General features: G+C 48.7%; 1 protein-coding gene across 10 annotated transcripts in view; it reads left to right on the top strand.

Annotated features, from left to right (window-relative positions):
- UAP1 (UDP-N-acetylglucosamine pyrophosphorylase 1) overlaps positions 1–21,382 on the top strand; it is a 31,380-nt gene extending 9,998 nt beyond the window's left edge. For 3 of the 10 annotated variants that reach the window (XM_081024601.1, XM_081024600.1, XM_081024593.1), the window contains 9 exons: positions 2,020–2,344; positions 5,406–5,610; positions 7,297–7,472; positions 8,803–8,975; positions 13,151–13,344; positions 14,296–14,436; positions 14,993–15,181; positions 19,500–19,566; positions 20,826–21,382. In XM_081024601.1, coding sequence (XP_080880727.1) covers positions 2,068–2,344; positions 5,406–5,610; positions 7,297–7,472; positions 8,803–8,975; positions 13,151–13,344; positions 14,296–14,436; positions 14,993–15,181; positions 19,500–19,566; positions 20,826–20,918 — 1,515 coding nt within the window. In that variant the 5' untranslated portion in view covers positions 2,020–2,067 and the 3' untranslated portion in view covers positions 20,919–21,382. Of the gene's footprint in view, positions 1–144; positions 280–863; positions 1,855–2,019; positions 2,345–5,405; positions 5,611–7,296; positions 7,473–8,802; positions 8,976–13,150; positions 13,345–14,295; positions 14,437–14,992; positions 15,182–16,191; positions 16,243–19,499; positions 19,567–20,825 lie in introns of those variants that run through there. The other 7 variants (XM_081024599.1, XM_081024597.1, XM_081024595.1 and 4 more) reach the window with 5 other exon arrangements.
- The last annotated feature ends 1,332 nt before the right edge of the window (positions 21,383–22,714 follow it).

The raw sequence follows: 22,714 nt of genomic DNA, 5'->3' as shown, positions 1-22,714 counted from the left end.
CAGCGGCGGCGGGACCCTTGGAAACCAAGATCAGACTGTGACTCTCCCCAGCTCCAAACTCCCCAACCCCAGAGTCCTTACCTTGGTCGGAAGGCCCTACTCATGTGGCCTCTGCTCACTTCTCCGTCTTCATTTCCAGTCACTCTTTGCTTTGGTCACCGGCTCCAGCTGCACCAAACTTCATGCTCTCCCTCAAGCTCTCCCTGGGACGGCCAAGCACCTGCCTGTGCTGGGGCTCCTGCACCGGCAGCCCCTCCCCCAGGTGTTAGCCTCACGCAGGTGTGTTTGCAAGTGTCCCACAGGCCGGGCCAGGCCTCCCCCACTGCAGAGCCGGCCGGCCCCCTTTGCTTTTCAGCCCCTCATCCCGCTTTGCTCTTCACAGTGCTTGTCTTGTCACACTGCCTGGCGTTTTCTCTAATCGGCTGCCTCCCCCACTGCAGTGTCTGCCTGCATGTTGTTGCTTTGCTCGCTGCTCTGTCTCTATCTCCTAGATAAGCCAGGAGGTGCTTATTCAATGTGTGTGGCATGAATGCATGGCACATGACAGTTAAACAGTTTTCCTTCCTAAATTGTCTCTTCATGTATCTTTGCCTAGTAAAAGGAGACTTTTAGCAGTGACCTGGTGCTGCGGGCCCATCATCTTTCATTACGCAGAACTGACAACAGCTTCACCCAGCGCCACTTGCTGCCAGCACTGAATACTGTCCTGTGCCTTAAGCATGTATCACTCGAACCGTTTTTCATGCTGTCCCACTGGCTGCAGCTGAGGAGGGAGGTGCTGTTGGCTTTGATCTGCCATGACCTCGTGATAGGAAGAGACGTGGGCTGCGTCCTTGGCACCGACCTTTCCTGCCCTTCACGTTAGAGCTAAGCAGTTACAGTGCCGTGCTGATTCTTGACAGGGACCTCCCTCCACGTATCCTTTTCACTCTTATTTCCTCTACAGCTGATCTGCTGCAGTCCTTTGGTTTAGCGTACCTGCAGTTGTCTTTTAACTTGTTTTCCTGCTGCGTGTCCCGCCTATAATCTGTTTTAGGCCACTGCTCCTTTCTTTCATCTCTCTAAAGCATGGGGACCGTGGCACTGCCTGTTTAGAAACCTCTGTTGGCTTTCTGTTACTGTCCTGGTCTAAATTCCTCTGCCTGTTTCTCAAGGCTCTTCATGGTTTAGCCCCACGCTGAAGCACCTCAGCGTTTCCCATCCTTCTGCACAAAACTTGCACTTCCTCTCTGCTCTGAGTCCCACACCTGCCTACAGGTGGCCACCAGCTGTGCCTGCTTCCTAATCTTATCTGTGTGACCTGCTCAGCCCCAGAGGCACAGCTGTGTGTGCTGCTCTGTGAATTTCGTTTCTCTGTATCTGGCAAGTAGGTTAAGTATTTCCTCATTCCCTTAGTTTCTAGTACTGTGCACGCTAACATTTGCTGTATTATCACAAACGCTCTTAAAAACACTGTCTCACCCATTGGCTGTGTGTATTGCTTGTCCCTTTAGAGCACAGTTCTTAGTAAAGACAGTGGACACGTTTTTATCACTTCTCTGCAGAAGTTGCTATTGAAACAAAGTGTATCTTTCATGATTACAGGTGGTCCTATCTTCCCGAGTTCTGTCATAGCCCAAATACAGCAGAGTCAGTTCCATCATTAGAGATAAAAGGAGAGCAGTTGGAATATTGAGCTGTGAGCTGTTCCAGTGGGAGCTCAGTGGGCAGAGGGATGGCACAGAGGTGACTAAATGTGGCAGCGTGTGACTGGACTCAGCCTGCCTGGGCTCAGTCCCAGCGCTGCCGACTTGCAGGAATGGCGATAATAGTCCTTACGTCATCCGGTTGTTGACACTGAATGAGACCGTGTAGGTAAGGCCCCCAGTGCCATTCATGTGGTCTTCTAGATGCTGCCACCGAAAGGCACAAGTGCCCAGCTTAACACTAAGTTTTTTAATGTACTTAACTTTGAGCAGGAAAATCCACCAGGTTTCCAGGGCGGACTCTGACCTGCTGTTGATTCCTTTTCTCGTGTAGGTTTGTGGCTGCCACCCTGTTTCCTTGAGGCGTGGCTTGCAGGGCACGATGAACGTCCATGAGCTCCGCAGCAGGCTGTCCAAAGCCGGGCAGGCGCATCTGCTGCAGTTCTGGCCGGAGCTAGAGGAGCCCCAGCAGGTGGAGCTCTACGCAGAGCTGGAGGCCATGAACTTCGAGGAGCTGCGCGTCTTCTTCCAGAAGGCCACTGCAGAGTCCAGCCAGTCTCAGCGAGATGGCATGGACGCACGCATGGAGCCTGTCCCTCGGGAGGTGCTGGGCAGTGCCACCCGGGACCAGGACCAGCTCCAGGCCTGGGAAAGTGAAGGTACTGAGCCTGTGAATGTTTGTCCTCAAGTGTGTGAGGACACGCTGAGTGTTAGTCACTCATCTGTCACGAGTCCCATGCTGCCTTCTACCAGGGGGCCAATCAGAAAGTGACAGATTGTTCAGCTGAGACCTCTGCAGTGTCTCCCTCTGCTGGTCCCTCCATTCTCTTTCATCGCCGCCATCTCTGCTGCCTGATTCAAACCTCTGCTCATGCCTGCCTTAAATTGTGTCTAATCTCTTTTCTTTGTCAATTTTCATACTTCTAGGAGATATCTCCTCCTGAAGCACCAGTCCACTGTGTCCATTTATGCTGGAAAGGCTTAGACGGAAGCCTTCCCTCCCCTGGCGCTTGTCTCCATTTCCAACCTGCTGGGTTTCCACTCTCACTGTCCTGCACACGTTAGCCAGGCTGAGGAAGTCCCTTCGCCCTGAGCATTTCACTGCCCTTCCTGCCTCTGCTCACGCTTGTCCTAGGCCTGCTTGGGCCTTTGCCCCTCTCTCCCAGGTCGTGGGGTCACCTGGTGAGGCCATGACCTGGGGCTGTGCTGGGCAGGTCCCTGCCCCGGGGGCACTTGCACCCGCTTTTTAAGCTGCACCAGCCACACCTGCCATTTGATCCATTACCTTGTCTTCAGTGCCCCAAGTTGGGGTCCTTCATCCGTGCTTTTCTTTCACCCCCAACTTATAATAAGAGTTGTTGTGTTTGCCTGCATCGTGGCATTGTACACTCTTACAGGGCATCTGTGACCTGCTGGCTGCGTGTATCACATGGCGTTTAGAATAGAGCTTTGGGTTATAAGTTGGTTGATAAATGTTTGTTGAATTGCCCCAACCGTTCTTCTTCTAAAACATGTCATAAAATCTGTCCCCGTAACGAGTACTAGTGAAAGCTTTTGAGAATGGCAGAGTAGCTCAAATGTAGCTTATCTGGGGGAGTGAGGCGCTGTGGCTGTTTTCATCCACTTCCTCTCTGAGAAAAGGATGACTAAGTCCCGCAGGCCAGGCCCCCGGCTGTGTCTGTGTGCTCCTCTCAGACCTGGACTTGGGTCATCGACTGTAGAATGAAAAGGTTGGACTAACTCTCTCCTTCCTTTTTAAACATTACTTTATTGCACAAATAATACTGAACTACAGGGCTAGAGAAACTGCCGTCACTTCATCAAATCGTCCTTGTTTGTTCTCGTTACCACCCAGTACTTGATTAGATACATGTGTGCGTTCATCGATGTGCAGTAATGTTGGAGATAGAATCTTAGCGCCTGTGTTTGTGCCACACCATGGCTGTTTTTAGTTTGTTTTCCATTCTTTGGCACTCGCTGTTCCCCTCACCCCCCAAAAAAGAAAGGTAACCACCATGATCACCTTTCTGTATACCTCTTCGTCTCTTTCTCTGAGCTTACAGATTTTACTGGGCTTCGGATGGTGTTGCAAAGAGTCATAGGAGTTCCACTCCCAGAGCAACTGTCATGTAGGGAGGGGGAGCAGATTTCAAACAGGTAGGCGTCCAACCCTTCCATCTCCCCACTACAGGAGCAGATCGGCTTGCCTTGGTTTATGTATCTGATCTTTGCATGAGGTTTTATTTAAAAGGAGCTGGGGATTAAAACACATTGAAAATAACCAGGCGATCTTCCAGGAGGCCCTTTCAGCTCTGAAATGCTTGGCAGTGGTGACCCAGCTTCTTCTGTAGAACAGGGCTCTGCCAGAACGCTGGAGAAGGTGGCCTCAGATGGAGCCTTCTGGGTGAGCAGCTCTGGTGGTCCAGTGGCCCCTACTGACTTTGGATTCATTAATCCTTCCTCCTTCACTGGGTTTCAGAAAGGCTGCTGCTCTAACCCAGACCTGTTCTTACTCTCGAGGATCCCTGCTGCCAGGATTTCTCCTTGCGGCTTTATGAGGATGAAATCTTAGCATGAACCCTTATGGAAAGTCAAAGCGTTGACCTTGTATGGCAGTGGGGACGGGGACCATGAGCAGCCATTAAAGGTTCCTATAATCTAAGTTTTCCTTATGACCTTTATTTGTTGGTATTTGTGAAACTAGTCTACTTTTACGACTTTCTGTTTAAACTAAAGACTGCAACTATTACAACCAGCTATAGTACAGGAAGGTACAAAGCAAACATCCTTTTGGCTTACTGTCAAGGGAACAATGTTTGTGGCTTAAACAGCAGGGTTGGAGATAGAGACTTGGTAACTGACATTATATCCTTTTCACTCAGCCAGAAACTTCCATGTGTGTGCAAACTCATAACACAGTGAGGTCTTTGCAGTAAGTTATCAAAGGAAGGAGTTGCCATTGGCAAGGTTAGGGTTCTGGATTTCAGATAGTGGGAAGGGCCTGGTAATTGTATGAAAGTGTAATTATATACAATAACACGGACTAGTTTTTTAATAAATTTATACACCCATGTGACTACTACCCTAATCAAAATACACAGCATTTCCATCATGTCACAGTCTCCGCGTGTCATCTTGCAGGCAGACCCCAGCTCATTCGTGGGGTCTCAGAGCCAGGTGTCCTGACTTCCAAGCCTGTGCTGCACGGCTTCCCAGCCGAGGGGTTTTTCTTGACACTTACTGCGTGGCGGCTTGCCTAGACTGTTTGCATGCTTGCCGATTAATTTATTCTTGATTAATTTATAGGCTGGAGGTAATTTAATAGTATCATCCTGAAGGCCAGTATCTTCTTTTGTCCTAGCTTTCTCCTGAGTCGCCACATCTGATAAGTGGTCAAGTACTTGTGACACATTTGTACCATCTCTTGGTCTTTGCCTTCCAGTATCATCAGAAAGAAAAGTCGTTCATTGAAGCGTATATTCATTGTTTGGTGTTTGGTTGCATTATGTAAACTTAATTTTTTGATAATAAAAATCTTTTTATTATCAAGTGAGTCCTCTGTGACTGTATGGGTTCCTTGTTCCTTATGCAGGTGGGGTGACTCTCCCGCTCCGTGTGTGTGCGTGTGTGTGTGTGTGTGTGTGTGTGTGTGTGTGTGTATGCGTGATCCTAAAGTGTTGAATTGTAGAGGTTTTGTGATACATGTGTTTCCTTTTCTAGGACTTTTCCAGATTTCTCAGAACAAAGTGGCAGTTCTTCTCCTAGCTGGTGGGCAGGGGACAAGACTCGGTGTTGCCTATCCCAAGGGCATGTATGATGTTGGTTTGCCATCCCATAAGACACTTTTTCAGATTCAAGCAGAGCGCATCCTGAAGCTTCAGCAGTTGGCTGAAAAATATCACGGCAACAAGTGTGTCATTCCATGGTAAGATATGTCTGTCTCCTTGTGGGGAGTGTCTGCACATATACTGGTTTAAGACATTCAAAATGCTGTATGCTTTATCCACAAGCAGGCGTGTTTCCTGGTGCTGACTTTCTTGGGAGCTGTAATCTACTGTGCATGTGAAAAGTATTCATGTTATAGCTAGTAGGTGATCACGCTAGCCTCGTGAGCAGTATAGGCTCACCTCCTTTTACGTCCCTCCCTGAGGACCTTTGGGAGCTCATGAGTCTCAGTCCACGAACTCATGTCCTGAAGTACCAGCTTATCTAGCCCCCCCCCCCCGCACCCTCCCCGCCAGCTCCGCTGGCTTCTGTGCCGTGGGCCAGACCTGGTTGTCAGCCAGTCAGCCTGCCGTGTTCTAAGGGCCGCCTCAGCCGCTCTTCTCTCCGAAGCACAAACAATTATGGGAAATGCGGCTCTGCGTTTTAGAAGTTTTTGGTTTCGCTCTTCAGTCTCTCCCAGAGCATCTTTGACCATTAGCGTGTTTGAGGGTATGAGATCCCCCACGCCCTTGATCTTGTCACGTTAGCCCCAGGTGACCAGCAAAGGCTCTACTGGCCTCTCTGTCCTGCCTGATCCGAGCCCAGACTCTACCACTTGCCTGGACGCGGGTCACAAACATCCCTGGGACGAGGCAGCTGCATATCCTCGGCTCCCCTCTGAAAGGGTCTCACTGTCTCGGATTTTAGTGCTAATCCATGTTGCTCTTTAGCTCTGACACTTTTAAAGTGGGCTTTTTGCAATTTCCCAGCTTTCCTAGCGCTTCCCCACACAAGTATTGGCCTACTTGTGAACTACGTTTTTTCATCTTGATTCCTTTGGCGACTTTTGAGGGACATCTGTGTTCTAAGTGGCCAACATTCAACTTGCAGCCCTGGCCTCCCACTGTCATCTTGGATTTCTTCCTCTCGCCTCACAGCTCAGAGTGTCTGTGTTTTCTTAGGCAGAGAAGTTTAGTCACCTCTTTTGTCATCTTCTTCTAAGTGACGCCAAGCCTTTTGTATCCAAAGTTCAAAATACCCAGAACAGTTTGTTAAACAGACAGATACCCACTGTGGTGGGAAATTACACCACTTTCTTCATTTATTCATCCAGCAGCTGTTAATTGTCAGCTTCTAGGTGCTGCCAAATAGATAAAATCCCCTCTTATGTGTAGTTCACAGCCTATGAAGGGTAAAGCTACTGCAGTCACTCATTGTGGTTTTAGATGGAACTCTTTTCTCCTTTGCCACACCGGCACGGAGCATAATTGTGCTTTGATGATTTGAAGTGAAAGGTGAGTGGAGCCCAGATTCCATTTCAAAATTTTAATAAAAGCTGTAAGAGACCATTAGAATGTATTGCAGTTACCCTTTCCTCCTTATTCATTTCGAATGGGAATTTTTCACTTAAAATCTACTTTTTGCGGAGTTCTCAGATGATTACTGATCTGCAAGTAGGCGCCCTTGCAGGAGGCGTATTCACTATTGCTCTGGAATATACTCAGAGCGTCAGGATGGGTGGAGTTAGTAGAAGGAACCCTCGGGTAGCAGTTACTGCCTGTGGCGGGAAAGGATGAGGGAAGTCAACTGCTTACGAAGACTTCTCCCGCTCAGGAAAAAGGCACAGCTTTTCTTGCCCTAATTCACACAGTGCAGTTGCTTAGGAGATGCACTTTTCTCTTGCCAGGTACATAATGACCAGTGGCAGAACGATGGAATCTACAGAGGAATTCTTCGCCAAGCACAAGTACTTCGGTTTAAGAAAAGAGAATGTAATCTTTTTTCAGCAGGGCATGCTGCCAGCCATGACTTTTGATGGGAAGATTATTCTGGAAGAGAAGCACAAGGTTTCTATGGCTCCAGGTTGGTGACTTGCTCATTGGTGGGGACCAGATATGGTAGTAACGTCAATCATTCAATTTTGATTTTCTTTTTAATGTGGTAATTTGGATTTTAAAAAATTGATACTAAATTTTTTTGCAATTTGGCGATGATTTTAAAAAATGAAAACGTTCACGGGTGACATGGATTTGCTTTTACGTTTTGTGGATGTGTGGCCTGGAGATAGATTGGAGCGGCATTCGTAGTTCCTCTTCTCTCTGCCTGGTGTTTTATGTACAGCAGTGTTCGTGGCTGCGTTGCTTATTGCAGTGAGAAAGGGGACATTAGAGTTCATTTATAGTATTACTTCTTCAATAGTATTAGAATCATTGTTTGGAGACATTGGATGACAGAGAAATCACTTTGGTAGCTTAAGTGAGAGAGCGAGAAGCACAAAGCTGCGGGTGTGGTGCCATCAGAACCGCCGATCGGCACAAAGCAGCCGTGCGTGTGTGCATAGGTGCACACGGCCATGCCTAGTGGCGTCCCTAGAGTTGGGCTGCCATTTTTGTGGCCTTTGTGGCCACATACAGTGACCCTGCGTGTGGTCCCAATTCTGAAGATGAGCATGTTGACAGATTGAGATGTGTCTGAGTCACCCCCTGGAGGAAAGGCTGAAAGGAAGTGACCCTCAGCACGGACAGTGGTGCTCTCCAGGTGCAGGCGTTTAGTTCTTCTTTCTTTTTTCTTCTACTTCATTCTGTTGAATTAATGAAGAATTCACTATTCTTAGCTCTATTTTGTGAAGCTAATTTTTTTCATTGTTTAAGCTATGGCTGAGGTTATTGATGGAAGTAGTACATTATTAGGCAGTACTAAAAATAGATGGGGAAAGAAGCAGCTTTTTCTTATGGTTAATTTAAATCACCATAGGCTTTCATATTAATCTGTTTTTTAACAAATTATTGGTACAAAATGCTCATGTATCTTTATAGTTGAGATGGGAGAAACTGTCAGCATTAGGACTGTAATGCAAAGCCAGCTTGAGTCATACACGTGTTAATAAAACTTGGAATGTCATGAAATAACCATTGCCTGATAAATAATTGTATTATATATTCCATAATATGCTACTGGCTAAATTGTGACAAGGGCCGAGTTCAGAAGGAAAGTCCGGGCTTTGGGGTGGCTTGTCCTGCAGTCCTCGGGGATTTGTCTGGAATCTTAGGTGCAGTTCCTTCCTGAGTCTAGTCCGATGTTCTGACACCGAATCTCCTTCGGGCTGTTCTGTGCCTGCGGCCCATGCTGACCGGCCCGTGGGTTCGCGCCATGTGGGTCCTGGCGCGCTGCTAAGGGGCTGTTTGATTTGCAGATGGGAATGGTGGTCTGTACCGGGCCCTGGCCGCCCAGAACATTGTGCAGGACATGGAGCGGAGGGGCGTGGGCTGTGTCCATGTCTACTGTGTGGACAACATCCTGGTGCGCGTGGCAGACCCCCGCTTCATCGGCTTCTGCGTTCAGAAAGGAGCGGACTGTGGGGCTAAGGTAAGGCCTTTCCCAGCGACAGTGCAGCCCCATGTGGGCTTCCTCTGTCAGGACACGCACCAGCAGGCACACTGGCTGCACGGGGTGACCTGAGTGTTTTAGAACCACTCATCCCTCTAAGGTACTCAACTAACTAGCCCACACCCACTCTTTTCCTTAAATTGCACATTTGATTCTGGAAGGAATGTGTGTTTGTCCATCACAAGTCAGAGTCTAAAATGTGTGAGAGTGACGTGTGAGCCCCTGGGAAAGGTTTGGCCAGCAGTAGGCCTGGGTGGGTCTATTCACCTGAGTTGCATTTGACCCGAGTCACTCACTTTCTTCCTCTGACGGAGTCACTGGAGTAGTAAGTACGGGAAATGGGGCAGAAATAGCACATTTAGATTTCAGCAAGGCATTGGACAGGGTACCTGGGATAGTCTCGTGAGTGAGATGGAAATAGGCGGATTGGGAATAAGGGTGGGTGAGGAGGTTGATAGTTGCTTGAAGGACCACAGACATACTGCTGTTAATTAAGAAGGAGGGAGGTTTGTGATGCCATATGTCCTTGACATTGTTCCTTTCAGCCGTTTTTTTGGTTGTGTAGGTGATGCTAGAGGAGACATGCCTTTTTGGTAGTAAATGAAACATCTGGTATATGTAGGACTCTAATAGACAGCAAATATGAAAGACCCTAAAAACACGTTGGAAGTCTTTAAAATATTAATGCAAACATTACTTTCGTGGAAATCTATAAAGGCATCAATTCTCACCAAATCAAAGTATAATACAATCCTGATCAAAGTCCCAAATGAGACTATTTTGGGACATTTGGGGACAAAATAATTGTAAAGTTTAGAATAAACATGTGACGATGGCCAGGAAAATGTTGAATAAGGAGGGAAGAGGGTTGGCAACAATCTGTCAGATATGAAAATGGATTGTAAATAAAAAGTAACTAGGAGTGTAGTGCTGAAACCAGAATAGAATGATAGACTAATGGGATAAAATAGATTCGCAAGAAACACGTCCACGTATGTATAAGAATATACTGTATAAAAACATGGTGTTTCAAGTCAGTGGGGGAAGTGAATGAGATAACGAGCTAAAAATAAAGTAAGATGTCTCTTTCAAATCTCATTCCCAAATCAATTTCAAATAGATTACAAAGTTAAATATAAAAAATCCACAGGATGTTAGAAGAAAGTGTAGAATAATTTTGTAATATTGACATGAAGGGAAGACCTTTCTGCCAAAAGCGAAAACCATGTAGGCGTCTGACAAAATGGAAATACAACTACATATAAATTTGAAATATCTGGATTTAAAAAGAAGACCTGCCCTAAGAGACATCCCATATCCTTGGTTGGAGATTTTCTATTACAAAAATGTCATTTCCCTCAAAATCTGTATATAAATCTACTACAAAGTCATAGACGGAAACTGAAGTCTGAAATTTACCAGTACAAGATTTGAGAGATTCAGCTGTAGACCCACTAAGACTCTCCCTCAGTTGAAAATAGAAGAGTTGGTTTAGTTCGTCTGTTTAAGACCTCTGTGTGTCCCCGTCTCTGAGTTTCTGTCCTGTAAACAGATGCAGTAGAGACATGGATTGGACTGTAAGTAGCTACTAAGCTCCAAAAAACAAACAAAACAGTGTCTTTCTGACTTTGTTCCACTTGGTGTCATACTTTTTTCTAAAACAGAAACTGAAATGTCACTGTTCTGACTTCAGAACCATTTTAAATTCTGCGTGACCAGAGAATGTTGACGCTGAAGGACCTCGGAGACCATCTGGCCCACGCCTTTGGTCTCAGAACTGAGCCCCCACCCCAACCCCTCCCCCTGGTCCTAAATCAGTTCTAGGCTTGAGGCCCTTCATCCCATTAGCCAGCCAGGATTAGAATTCACACTTCGTACTTGTAGTTTTAGTAGCATCACATTATAAAACCAGGCTTTGTACAGTAATTAAGTTTTTGCTCCTAGCTCTGAAACTTTAAATTGGTGTGCCGACTTCTCTGAGTGTACTGGTCGTGCAGAGATGCATGTGTAATCAGGCCCCCTTCTCCACGACCCACGGGGCCCCCAGGACAAGTCGGCCTTTCTTCCTGCTTGGTTCTGTGTCTGGAATGTAACGCAGTGGTCATTAGTGGGTAAATAAATCACTATTCAGATGGAACCAACATGTGACCAGACTGGTGTGTTAGAACTTCTAGAAGTGTTAGGAGCCATTTATATAATCTGTCCTCCCACCCTTTTTATTTTAAGAAATCAAGATATTAAAATATGTTTTTAAAGGCTCCTATGTTCGGGCGTGATTCACAGTGTGGTAATAGAATTGTTTCAGTGCTTTTTAAAATAAGCTCCTGTCTTGGTGAATTAAGTTTTCTAATGGAGTGAGAGCCTTGAGAATAGATTCTAATGAGCGCAGTGGTTTGCAAAGGACAAAGCTGAACAGAACGGGGGCCATGGTGAGTTAAAGATCATTCTGTAAGCCGTTCCAGTCACTTGGGGGGTTTGCGAACGCAGCTTTCAGGAGCTAACTTGCGGAACCTAGAGCAGCCCTCTTCCTTTATCCTGTCTTTTCTGTGTCGTATAAACAGATGTCCAAGTTTACGCAGTTTACAGGTGCTTTCTTTTGTCACCTAGACTTTTATAATATGTGGAAGTTCTCGTTGTCACAGAAGTAAACCCTCCCCAGCAGATTGACACTTGGCAGATGTACAATGTGAATACGCTTATTTTTATTTTCCATGACTGACCGGGAGTAGGGCATATAGAGGTGAATTGAAAGTAAACCTTGTGTACGTTTTTGCTTTTTTGAAAAATTTGGGACAAGAGGAATTGATTGCGAATTCCCTGCGTCGTAGACCCACACGGCAGAGTCTGGAGAGAGAGGGGCTGCCGGGCTGCTAGACGAGAACTGCAGAGAGGCCCACAGCTGGTTTAAAGTGTGTGGCTGTGGACTGTTTCCCTCCAGTTTCATCCCTGTCCTTGGGAGAAAGTTTCTTTTCATTGAGTCCCGGGCTCCTGTCAGGGGGCACACAGTGAAACTACACAGCAGGCTTACAGAGGAGCGCTGGCCTGCGGCCGTGTCCACGAGGCTCGAGCCGCTGCCACTGCCTGGAAGGCCGCTGCTGGCTGTATTCATTTTAAGCAATCAGTTGCTGAAGAAAGTTTTAACTTTATGGATACAATTTCATGTAGATTTAAGTAGACTTTTCACACTGGGCACAGAGTTTTCAAAATCTCGGAAGCAGAGCAAACAAAACAATATCTTCAAACACTTATTGTTTGAGTCTTCTGTTGGACATCATCTCATCTGATTCTTGGCCTTCTGTTACTGCACTGCATACAATCTTTCACAGTTTTCTTCTAAACAGTTGAAGCAAGTTGTGTGAAATTGGTCTGCTAGGGTAGCAGAAGCACCTGTGAGGTTTTTAAAAATTTGAATGCTCTTATGTTTTCCCTTTGCTTTTGATTTATAACTTTCAGCCCCCCATTAGCCCGGACCCATTGATAAATGATCAAATCACTGTTTTTCAAACGTTTTTAAAGCACGGGCTCTCTTCCTTCAAACAAAATGTAGCATGCAAACCAGATAAACATGTGGGCTTTTCTGTCTAACGGTGGAGTGGGAGCCCGGTGACCTGCCTGCTCTGCTCCCTGGCCACATCAAGTCCCTGAAAAGCCAGAGATCGCTGTATTTGTGAATAGAGGGAAGAAACATCCTCTTCAGATGAAATAATGGTTTGGACGATAGAAAGTGAGAGGCAAATGCCTGACATTTTTGTCTTGTGAATCTCAGAGAAATTTCATCTCCTTTATTCTGAAAGTCGTTGAGTGTGGTGAAGGATCCATGAAATTATAAAATAGGAGGCATTGGGGGGATATAGATTCCTCATCTATTAATAATTGCTCCCCGCCCAGGCGATGCCTCTGGGCTCTGTGTCTGATGGACTTTCTACCCCACGGTTCAGTCAGGTGGTAAACAGGAAGGAGGCGGTTTACCTGATTTTCAGCTGGCAAGTAGCATTTCACAGAGTATAAAGATGGACGGGTGGTGGTCTGATGTTAAAGACTGCTCTTGACTTGAGGCCTTAGAGACGGGCAGGCAGGGCTGTGCCTGGCCTTGGCAGTGGCCGATGGCCAGCACAGCGCTCGTTGTTCTCGCTGTCCCGTGTGTCTGGCGGCAGGTGGTGGAGAAGACGAACCCCACGGAGCCGGTGGGCGTGGTGTGCCGCGTGGACGGCGTGTACCAGGTGGTGGAGTACAGCGAGATCGCCCTGGCCACGGCGCAGAGGCGCGGCCCCGACGGCCGGCTGCAGTTCAGCGCCGGCAACATCGCCAACCACTTCTTCACTGTGCCGTTCCTGAGAGACGTGGTCAAGTACGCGGGGCTGAGGGCGTTCCTTAGCGTCAGGCAGAGTCGGTCACGCATCAGGATTCCCCTCCTGTCCTGAGGGCCACCTTCACCCATGGCAGCGTGTCAGGGGGGCGGTGTCACCGGGCAGATTCGTGGGGCCCGTCCGCAGTGTGCGGTGTGCCCCCTTGCCCAGCCTCCCCTCCCTGCAGCTGTGCTGGGCCTGCTGAGGCAAAGTTCAGCCAGTGAAACACTCTGTTTGCTGCCGCTGGGACAGGCACAGTGTCCCACTGCCACACTGAGCCTGAGTTTCTGGGGGTTGATATAGGCCACCGGCAGTTTTAAGGAGCTGCTCCCATGATTTAAAGCAGTGGTTCCCAGACGCATCTCCAGGAAGCAGTGCGTTAGCATGAAGAGAAGGATCCTGAGGGAGACCTGGATGGAAAGCAGCAGGGTAGTGCCCCCGAGGGAAAACAATTCTGTCCCTCAGATTGTAACCTGGAGGACGTCCTCACGTCCGCTTCTCCACCTGATCACTGCTAGGCATCGGAGGCGACTGTTCCCAAAGTCACTCAGCTTTACTGTAGAGTGGCAACTCCGGTTCCCAAGCATTTCCTGTCCATGCCACTTTGTAGCTGTGTCCATTCATCCATAGCAACTAGTAACCCTCATCTTTCCTTCTCAGACGTCAAGGGTCTCAGTTGGGAAAGTTGGGCAAAGAGTAAAACGTTCTATAAAAGACATGGGAGTTCTGGGAGAGACACTGGTGTGAGCAGCGTGTGTGGACATCTTCACTTGATTGTTTAATGTAAGGAAATGAACAGGGAAATCTGTCCGTCTGCTGTTAGATCTGAACCGAAACTCGCCGAGCGCTCCTTGCTTTCAGGACGGGGCCCTGAGTCTTGGTGGAGCAGCGTCGGCTCCTGGGGTTTCCATTTGGAAGCTGACTCTCTCGCTCTTGCTCTCGCTCTCGCTCAGGGTGCATGAGCCCCAGTTACTGCACCACGTGGCTCAGAAGAAGATCCCATGTGTGGGTCCCCAGGGGCAGCGGGTCAAGCCAGACAAGCCGAACGGGATAAAGATGGAGAAGTTCGTCTTTGACATCTTCCAGTTTGCCAAGTACGTTTCGCACCGTGCAGAGCCTGTGTGGACACTTCCCCGCAGGCCCGTAGCTTACTGTCTGGCTCTCCTTAAACTCCTGTCACGTAACTGGGCCGAGAGACTGGAAAGGTTAGGCTGGGCTGGCCCACGCGTGTGCGGTGCCTTACAGACCTGGGAGGATGTGTGTTTGCATCACCGCTCTCTCTGAGGAGCACGCTTGGTGTGGAATTTGACCAGCATGGAAACGCAGAAGATAAACCAGCTGTTGAAGATTAATCTTCCCATATGCGTTTCTAAATCATCTTTTTTTTTCCAGAACAGATGCTGATGTGGTCTTTTGCATTAAGATTTCTGGTCTTTCTGACTTCAAGTGTGTTAGAGTTGGGGGGTGGAAGTGCTCTCTCACCTGCGTGGGGGAAGAGCTCGGACCTTCTTTAGCGCAGGCCAAGCATTCCCTCTTTCACGTCCATTTGCAGGGGGGCTGAGCCATTGCAGAGCCAGGCCTAGCTGCGGAGCAGGACTCGTGCTGTGGGTGCAGTCTGTCTTATAACCAGTGTCTGCGGTTCCGCTCTAGGAAGTTTGTGGTGTATGAAGTGTTGCGGGAAGATGAGTTCTCCCCGCTGAAGAACGCGGACAGCCAGAACGGCAAGGACAACCCCACGACCGCCAGGCACGCGCTCATGTCCCTGCACCACTGCTGGGTGCTCAACGCGGGCGGCCACTTCATCGACGAAAACGGCTCGCGCCTGCCAGCCATTCCCCGGTAAGCCCGCAGCTCCCACTGTGTGGCCGCTTCCTGCGCTTCTCTTGCTCGCTCCCTCCTCCGCGCTCTGCTGTGCTGGGGGGTGAGGGGGTGTTTCACAGAGGTGGGTCACTGACGTGGGCAGCTCCTGACGTGAGCTTGTCACAGCGGTGGCAGGGCTTCAGCGCCTCGTAAGCGGGAGTCTCTTCAAAACCTCTTGGTTTTCGGCTCCATCTCCTCCCAGTCAGTGAAATGGCTGGTCCTCAGTGACGGTCCAAGGGCCTTCTTTTGGGGTGCCTTGTGGTTTGAGCCCGCCAGCGGCACACTATGCCACGGGCAGGAGCCGGGGTCACTGCCCATGTGTGTGGCTTCACTGTTAGTGCCGTCTGTGACACCCCAAGTCCCGCTACCCGCACTCTGTCTACCAGACACAGCGTCACTGAGGGAGGTGCCAGGAAGGGACGGGACTGCCACGTACATCCCCTGATACTCAAGCTTTAGCAATGTTCTGGGATTTTGCAGGTTAAAAAGAGGGTGGTTATAGCACATTTAGCCAAACCTTAGATTTTATGATAAAACCTTCACTGGCACCTAGAACTCCCCCATCTAAGTCATTTGATGTTTCTGTACATGAGTGAAAAACACTCTGCTGAGGGAGAAGATGGCTGGCTGGAGAAACTGCATGAAAGCACCAGAATGCCCTGAAGTGTTCGAGCCAGGCTCTGGGGCTGACTGCTCTGTACTGTTTTTGCAGCAGGAGCAGCGGTGAGCTGACTCACTGTCCAGGGCCACTTTCAGGCTCTGCCATGTCAGCAAGCTTGCTCGGTGGCATGTCACAGTGTCCTCATGCTTCATCTTTCGCCACTGAGTTTGTTTATTTGTTTGTTTGTTTTGACCCCTCGGATTGCCTTTTCCAGTTTATAATTTACCATAAATACATGCCTTTCTGTCAGATATATTTTGCAATTCCATGTCACTGTTACCGTTTGGTTTGTTTCCATTCCCATTAATGCCTGTTTATTCCTACATAGCAGTGCTGCGAATGGGAAGTCAGAGAGCATCACAGCTGGTGTCAATTACAAGTAAATATCCCAGCTGCCTGCGGTGCATGGTGGTGGCTGTGCTTCTCTGGTACTAACTGGCCTGGTAGCTTAGTGCTCTGCCTGTTGGTGGTGTGGGGGTGGACAGGTGAAGCTTTGGTGGGGGTATACCGCTTACTTGGTGGCAGGTATCTGTCTGGATGACACTAACTCAGAATCTCAGTGCATGCTGGAAATGGGAGCATGCTTACTAAGAATCTGACCACAGGCCTCTGAGCCCGCAGGGACACGTTGCAAGTGAGGTCACAGGCGGGAAGCGACTTTGGATCCCAAGTCACCTGTCAGCATAGCTTAAGCTAGGCCAAGGTAGTGTTCTGTAGGTGTGTCTTACTGAACTGTGTGTGTGCTCTCAGTGGGAAGCCTCGTAATGGGGCGGAAACTGTTCTTTTGATTATTCTCATGTTCATGGCTCCCTGTTGGTTTCTGGGTGTTAGTTTAGTCAGCTATCCTGCTCCTGAAGAAAGTATCTTTGTCTTAACGGCAGATCGTTTTTAGTGGGAAGTAGCATGTGCCCTCTCATCTGGGTATGGACAGTCTGAAGAAGCTATCGACTTGATGGCTAAAGAGACAGCTTCCTATTCTTGTTCCAGTTTAAAAGTTGTTGGGTTTCGTGTGAATCCTAAGTGAGATAACTGGGGACGCGTACAGGGTAAAGGGGCTGGAGACGGAGTTGCCACAGAAAGGCCAATTCATCTGTGTGTGTTTTCCGTCCTGTGCCATTCATATCTGCCTTTAGAAACAGGTCCCCATGGTGTCACTGGTTCTGGGCTGTGGCCCTCGACAACAGGAAGGGGACTCACATCTGGCTGGCTTCTTCCAGGAGCCATAGACGACTGTTGCCCTCATGCCATGGGCCCTGGGATGCAGACACATCCTTTGTCATTTTCTGTCCCATTCATTGTTTTGAATATGTGGAAGCAAGCTGTTTTTATGATCTAAGAAGTAAAATTTGACCCTAAATTTCCTTCTCATTGAACCATAGCTTTTAACCTAAAAAGTGAAAGTTTCTTAATTTACACCCCAAAACAGCCTCCAGCTATCTCAGTTAAAATACAAAACATTTAAATAGTTCTCGCTGAAGTTCTTTTAGTACCTTTCTCCCACTTACTTCATTTTAGCCATTTGTAGAATAATTAAACTGAAATCAAAGTTTGTCCCCAAATGGGGTCATGGACATAGAAACAGTTTTTGCTGAAATCAGGACACCCTCAGAGAGTGGAGAAATTAACTAGACGTGAGAAGTGAAAAGGAGGAAGGAGATGGCTTGGGGATATCCGGAAAGAATGGAAACAAGATGCTGAGTTTTGACAAAACGACATTATTTTTGTTTTTCACCCACTGAACAGTGTCAGCTGCCAGAAGTAAGCAGGCTAACAAACTAGGCCGTGGTGGTGTCAGGCTAGTTTGCCTGTCTCCTGACACTGAACGTCTGGCGATGGGAGCGCCTATCTCTCCTTCTCCAGGGATCTGGCGTGTTCCTTAAAGCCGACTTTCCTCATTTCCTGGGGGGGCGGGGGGTGTCTTTGTGGTGTAGAAGGAAGGATATTCAGGCCAGCTGTGTATTCCTGGAGTTTAAAACCACCTCCTGGTCCTGGCGCCCCAAATTGCTCAGGGCTCCCAGTGGGGTGGGCTCTGTACCATCTTAGCTGTGGGGTGGACTTCATTTTCCCGCTTGGTCTAATATGACTCTGAGCTTCCCTAGGGGGTCTGACCAGTCTCCTGAGCTCTGCTGATGGAAGCTGACATACCTGGGAAGATGTGCGCCTCCTCTTTTAATGCACCTTTTCTCTGCATCGGTCTGTCATATGTTAACTTTCACAGTCCTGCAGGTGCTGTTAGCAGCTTACACAAGATAAAGAAGTCATTTCTTACAGCCTGTTGGGGGGTTCACAGTGCATGTCCGTGAAAGTCACGTGACATCATCAGGCAGTGTGTGCGTATGTGTTAAATGTGTGGAATAAGTAATGATGACCCAGGAGGCAGTGGCTTAGCAGGTGTCTGACACGTATGATTTTTGTATTGTAAATGAACGAGGGCAATCAGGATGAACTAGTGGTCACGGGGAGGCTGGGGCTTGAGCTAAGCCTTAGAGGATGGGTATGATTTGGACAGCCAGCGGGGCCATAGTGGGGCAGGAGTTGGGATGAACCAGAGAGAGTATGACCGCCCTGGTGTGAGTGGGAAGTAGCAGGAAAAGTCCGTTGGAGCAGGACATGCATAGAGCACCGTGAAGACTGCTAGATGGTTCTGTTTAGAGGAAGGCTGGACATGGCTGAGCTCAGGAACCCCTGGTTTACTGACTCTGCTATCGCTTCCGGCACGGCGAAGGGGAGCTCTGGTTTGAGACTTGAAGAGCCTGGAGGTTTGTGTGCCCGTGTCCTGTTGGTAAACTTGTTGAAATGTGAGAAGCTCAGTGGCCTAAGGACTTCACATGTGTTTTGAAGACCATTTGTTGGCTTTTGTGTTAGGTCCTTTAGAACCAGATGGCAGGTGGCCGAAACGTTGACCATGAACTGGCGGAAGCCTGGGCATGGGTCATGTGCCTGAGCTCTTGTTGGGGAGAGGATAGGAACCCTTGGGAACACTGAGTAGATCTGCTAATCTAGGAAACTTGAGGTACAGAGAAACAGGTCTGGGAAGTAATGACCTTGAGAACAGCACTGACCTGTGCAGGAGAGCCGTCTGCAGTGTGTGCTTATGTGTGCTGTCCAGTTGGCTGGTCGTAGCTGTTCGTGGCTACAGAACACTGGAGATGAGGTGATTCTGACTGAGGAGCTGAATTTTAAAATTATAACTCATGTTAAAATCGGAATGAAGTCTAATGTCACACGTGGCCAGTGGCTCCTGTGTTGGGGCTGCAGCAGCACCTCCCTGTCAGGACGAGCCAAGTGCGGACAGTTCAAAGCGCCTCGCCACAGGCCTAGGCGCAGTGTATCTCCAGCAAGTGGTCCCTCCTTTGTCACGTGGACACTTGGAAATGACCAGCCTGTGGTGGCCGTTGGGGTAAGTGTGCCAGTGTTGGTGAGGTGCTAACCATTGGCACCTGCCCCAGACAGTGTCCTGCTGACCATGTCAGGCTCACGGCACTGAATCCTCAGAGATTAGTGGTCCATGGCCCCGGTGTCGAAGCGGGAGCATTCTGTGGTCAGCCAGCTTCTCGGAGGGGAGCGCGCTCTGTGCTATCGCTCTGGCAAGTGACATGGGAAGCAGGGGCCTTAACACGTTTGGTTTTCCCTCAGCTTGAAGGACGCCAATGATGTGCCGATCCAGTGTGAAATCTCCCCGCTCATCTCCTACGCCGGAGAAGTGAGTTCACTTTGCTTTCCCTGCTTCCTAACGCGGGCTTCTGATATTGTTAGTGCTGCTCTTAGAGAAGATGGAGGACTTTTGGTGGCCCTTCCCTGAGGAGCCCCGCAGGGGGACAAACTCGGCTGGGGGACGAGCCCCGCTGGGGGACGAGCATGGCTGGGGGACAAGCACGGCTGGGGGAGCCTGGCTAGGAGACGAGACCCTCTGGGGAACGAGACCCTCAGGGGGACAAGTCCCGCTGGGGGACGAGCTCCTCTGGAGGACGAGCACGGCTGGGGGACGGGTCCGGCTGGGAGACCCCGGCTGGGAGACGAGACCCTCTGGGGAACGAGACCCTCAGGGGGACAAGTCTGGCTGGGGGACGAGCTCCTCTGGAGGACGAGCACGGCTGGGGGATGAGCCCCTTGCGGGATGAGCCCGGCTGGGGGACGAGCCGAGCTGGGGGAAGAGCCCGGCTGGGGGACGAGCCCCTCCGGGATGAGCCTCTCTGGGGGATGAACCCAGCTGGGGGACGAGCCCCTCTGGGGGATGAGCTCCTCCAGGGGACGAGCCCCTCCGGGGGATGAGCCCCTCTGGGGGACTAGCCCCTCCAGGGGATGAGCCCAAAAGGTGCATCCGCCCTGAATCCTTTTCCCTGAGAATTGCTCTTACAGCTTTGCATCTGTACCAGAAGTGGGTTATATAGCACGAACAGAATCTTTACTGTTTAGTGCTTTTCACCTATACGTTGCAATGCAATGGGCTTTTAAAAAAATAAGAAACAGCCTGGTTTTTTAGATAAATCATCTGATTCTTTTTAGCGCAATATGACTTCCTCTCAGAGAGTCTATTTTGTTCATGACTTAGTGCTCGTTACACTTTTAAGGCCCAGCGAGTGAGGGTCTCCACTCTTCTCATAGGTGATCTGTTTTCTGGAGATTGCGAGCAGCATGCTCAGTTCTGGCGGCAGAGAAGCGCCCGCTCAGTTAATTGTGCTTGGTGGTGGTGATGTTAGAAAGAATGAGGGTCATCTGTTGACTTTAGAATTACTCATCATCAGAATAATTTTACTATTTTTTATTGTTTGTTTCATGCTGTCATAAATAGGTCATTCAGCCCAGGTTAGAATAAATAGATTTCTATTGACTTAAATTCTGCGTCTCAGCGCGACTTCTGGCATCTATGCTTTAAATCATTGTTACCGCCACTGAGTCCAGCCGTGCGTGGCTCATGCTCGCCAGTTTTCTAACGGTGTTTCATTTCACCCCTCCTCTTAGGGAATAGAAAGTTATGTGGCAGGTAAAGAATTCCACGCACCTTTAATCATTGACGAGAATGGAGTCCATGAGCTGGTGAAGAACGGTCTATGAGCCTGGTCCCCAGCTCCGCACCGTCAGCATGGGGTCTGCTTTTCACAGACCACCTGCGAACCTCCAGGCCGCCTCCTTCAGCGTCAGGCTGAGCACCGCAGGCTCCACGTGCTCGTTGAACTTGCTAATGACCGTGGCCCCCAAGATCCAAATGACTGGACTTCGGAAAGCATTTTTACGGTTCTCAGCTCATCGAAGGTCTTAATTTATATTTTTCAATTGTATAATTCTTTCCCAAACCACCGAACATTTCCCACAGCGTGGGAATAGTCGGGTGTGCACCACCCCTTTCCTCGGAGCTGCAAGCAGTCGTTCTCAGAGTTGTGCATACCGTGGTAATCATATGCCGTTGTGCGTGTGGGAAGGTTTCTATGGTACTAGAAGTTTGTTTTATTTTATCAAAAAGTAAATTTTTTCAAGAAAATAATTGGATAGTAAAATAAACTTTTCTTCTTGTCTCTGGAGTGTCATTTGTACCTTGAGGAATTTATTCCATTGGGAGAATATGAAACTTGGGAGAAACTTTGAAATAATGCAAAAAAAACAAATCGACACTTATGGGAAATTGCAGAGTCGAAGAGATTTTTAATGAATCTTTAACTTTGGACTTTATTCTCCTATCACTGTATAACAGTGGCTCTCCACCAGAGATGGATTTGGCCCCCTCTGCATGGCCATGTCTGGAGACTTGCTTGTCACAGCTGAGAGGGTGTGGTGCGCGCGTGGCATCTCGGGACTGGCGAGCAGGGCTGTGGCCCACAGCAGCCAGCGTGCCAGAAGCCGCCTCAGCAGAGGACTGGCTCCCAGTGCGGGCCGGCCGGCCTGAGAGACCCCGCTCCATAGCACTGGGTGTCCTCTTCTGCCCACATATTTGTGGCTCTTAGGGATGCAAATGAATAGAGTTCCTGCGTTTCCCCAGGCAAGTTTATCACTCCATTCCAGGTTGGTTGGTTGGTTTGTTTTCAGCTAGAAGAGTAAAAAAAAGAGACTAAGGTGGTTGTTTAAATACGATCATTAGGTACGGTTCTCTATGTCTACAACATAGTTTACACAAAAATTTGAGCTTTAGAAATACTCTGTATATAGCATTTAAGTGTTGACCCAAAGCATATAAAATTAGCATCTGGACAAATGAAAATTCTAAAAATTATGTCTAGAGAAGAGACGAATGAATTTTGTTTTCCACTGACAAGTTGTCACAAGATGGGATGCCATGGGCGGGTTTTTGTTCTGTAGAAGTAAAATGTTTAAGGATCCGTGTTTTTTTAAGGATCGGATGATATTGAGGTTTGAGTTTATTTTTGTGCTAAAGCCTAAACAATGTATTTAGCATATTTTCTGTTTTATGTCAGTAACAGCCCGATTTTGCTATTGTTATCCATCCCATTGCTCAGAAGGATTTGTGATGTTTGCATTCTCCGTCCGAAGCAGCTCACCTGTATGATGACAGAGCGCAGCAATTCACAGCTGAGGGTATGCTTCCTTCCCTGTTTTCTGAATGTTCATCTCCTGTCTCCTTCCCGTCACTTCGACGACTCCAGTAATGGCAGGGAAGGGGCGGGTGGCAGCACAGATGGGAGAGGGGCCGAGGTGGTACCCCGTGCCGTTGGCCGTGGAGTGTGGGTGATGGCGTTGTGCTCCTCATGAGCCTTGTGTGAAATAACTGCTCTGTTCAGAAAACACAGAGTTGGGTAAATGTCTATAAAAATAGGAGTCTGAACGCCCCGGACATGGAGACGGCACGGGTGTGTGACAGTCAGCAGTCACCTGAATTTGTCCCCCGCCTGCGCTAGTGA

Source organism: Rhinolophus hipposideros (genome assembly GCF_964194185.1).
Source record: "Rhinolophus hipposideros genome assembly, chromosome: 19".
In the NCBI taxonomy this organism is placed as follows: domain Eukaryota; kingdom Metazoa; phylum Chordata; class Mammalia; order Chiroptera; family Rhinolophidae; genus Rhinolophus; species Rhinolophus hipposideros.
Note: the sequence above shows the minus strand (reverse complement) of the source record. Positions and strands in the feature narration are given on the sequence as shown.